This window comes from Seriola dumerili, unplaced genomic scaffold (assembly GCF_002260705.1).
Source record: "Seriola dumerili isolate Sdu_G_001 unplaced genomic scaffold, Sdu_1.0 BDQW01028815.1, whole genome shotgun sequence".
Classification (NCBI taxonomy): domain Eukaryota; kingdom Metazoa; phylum Chordata; class Actinopteri; order Carangiformes; family Carangidae; genus Seriola; species Seriola dumerili.
Genome location: NW_019203070.1, coordinates 1 through 483, shown reverse-complemented (window position 1 = coordinate 483; position 483 = coordinate 1). Strand labels below are relative to the sequence as shown.

The window sequence follows — 483 nt, the reverse complement described above, 5'->3', positions numbered from 1 at the left end:
AGAAATGTCCAGAAACTTTAAGCTTATCATGGACTTGAAAGACGTGGACGCCACAGCTCTGATGCGATTACTAGTAATCCTGAGCTCGGTGAGGTTGCTCAAACCATTAAAAAGATCCTCTCTGAGTTCAACAAGTTTATTATTATTTAGATTTAACTTCTTGAGGGAAATCAGATTGGCAAAGGCGCCGCCATCTATCTGCGAAATGAAGTTGCGATTTAGTTCTAATTTTGTCAAAACTGGTAGATTTTTGAAATCTGATATTTGTACTCTTGAAATTTTGTTTGCAGACAAGTCAAAACCCTCTACTGTCGAGGGAATATCTCGAGGAACAGCTCTGAGTTTATTCTGGGCGCATATGGCAATATTGTAACTGATTTTGCAATTCTTCATTGCAAATCCTCTGACTGGAACAACAAAACTGCTGATATTCAACAAGCAGAGAAAAATTATGAGTTGAAATTGTTTTCTTCCTCCTGTTGC

The 483-nt window shown here is 37.9% G+C and overlaps 1 protein-coding gene across 1 annotated transcript; it reads right to left on the bottom strand.

Moving 5' to 3' along the window:
• Positions 1-3: 3 nt before the first annotated feature.
• Positions 4-480, bottom strand: LOC111240275 (leucine-rich repeat and immunoglobulin-like domain-containing nogo receptor-interacting protein 1-B; the record flags this gene model as incomplete). Its single annotated transcript, XM_022770234.1, has 1 exon — positions 4-480. A coding segment is annotated over one exon (477 nt), but the record flags the coding sequence as incomplete, so codon positions are not given.
• Between the last annotated feature and the right edge of the window lie 3 nt (positions 481-483).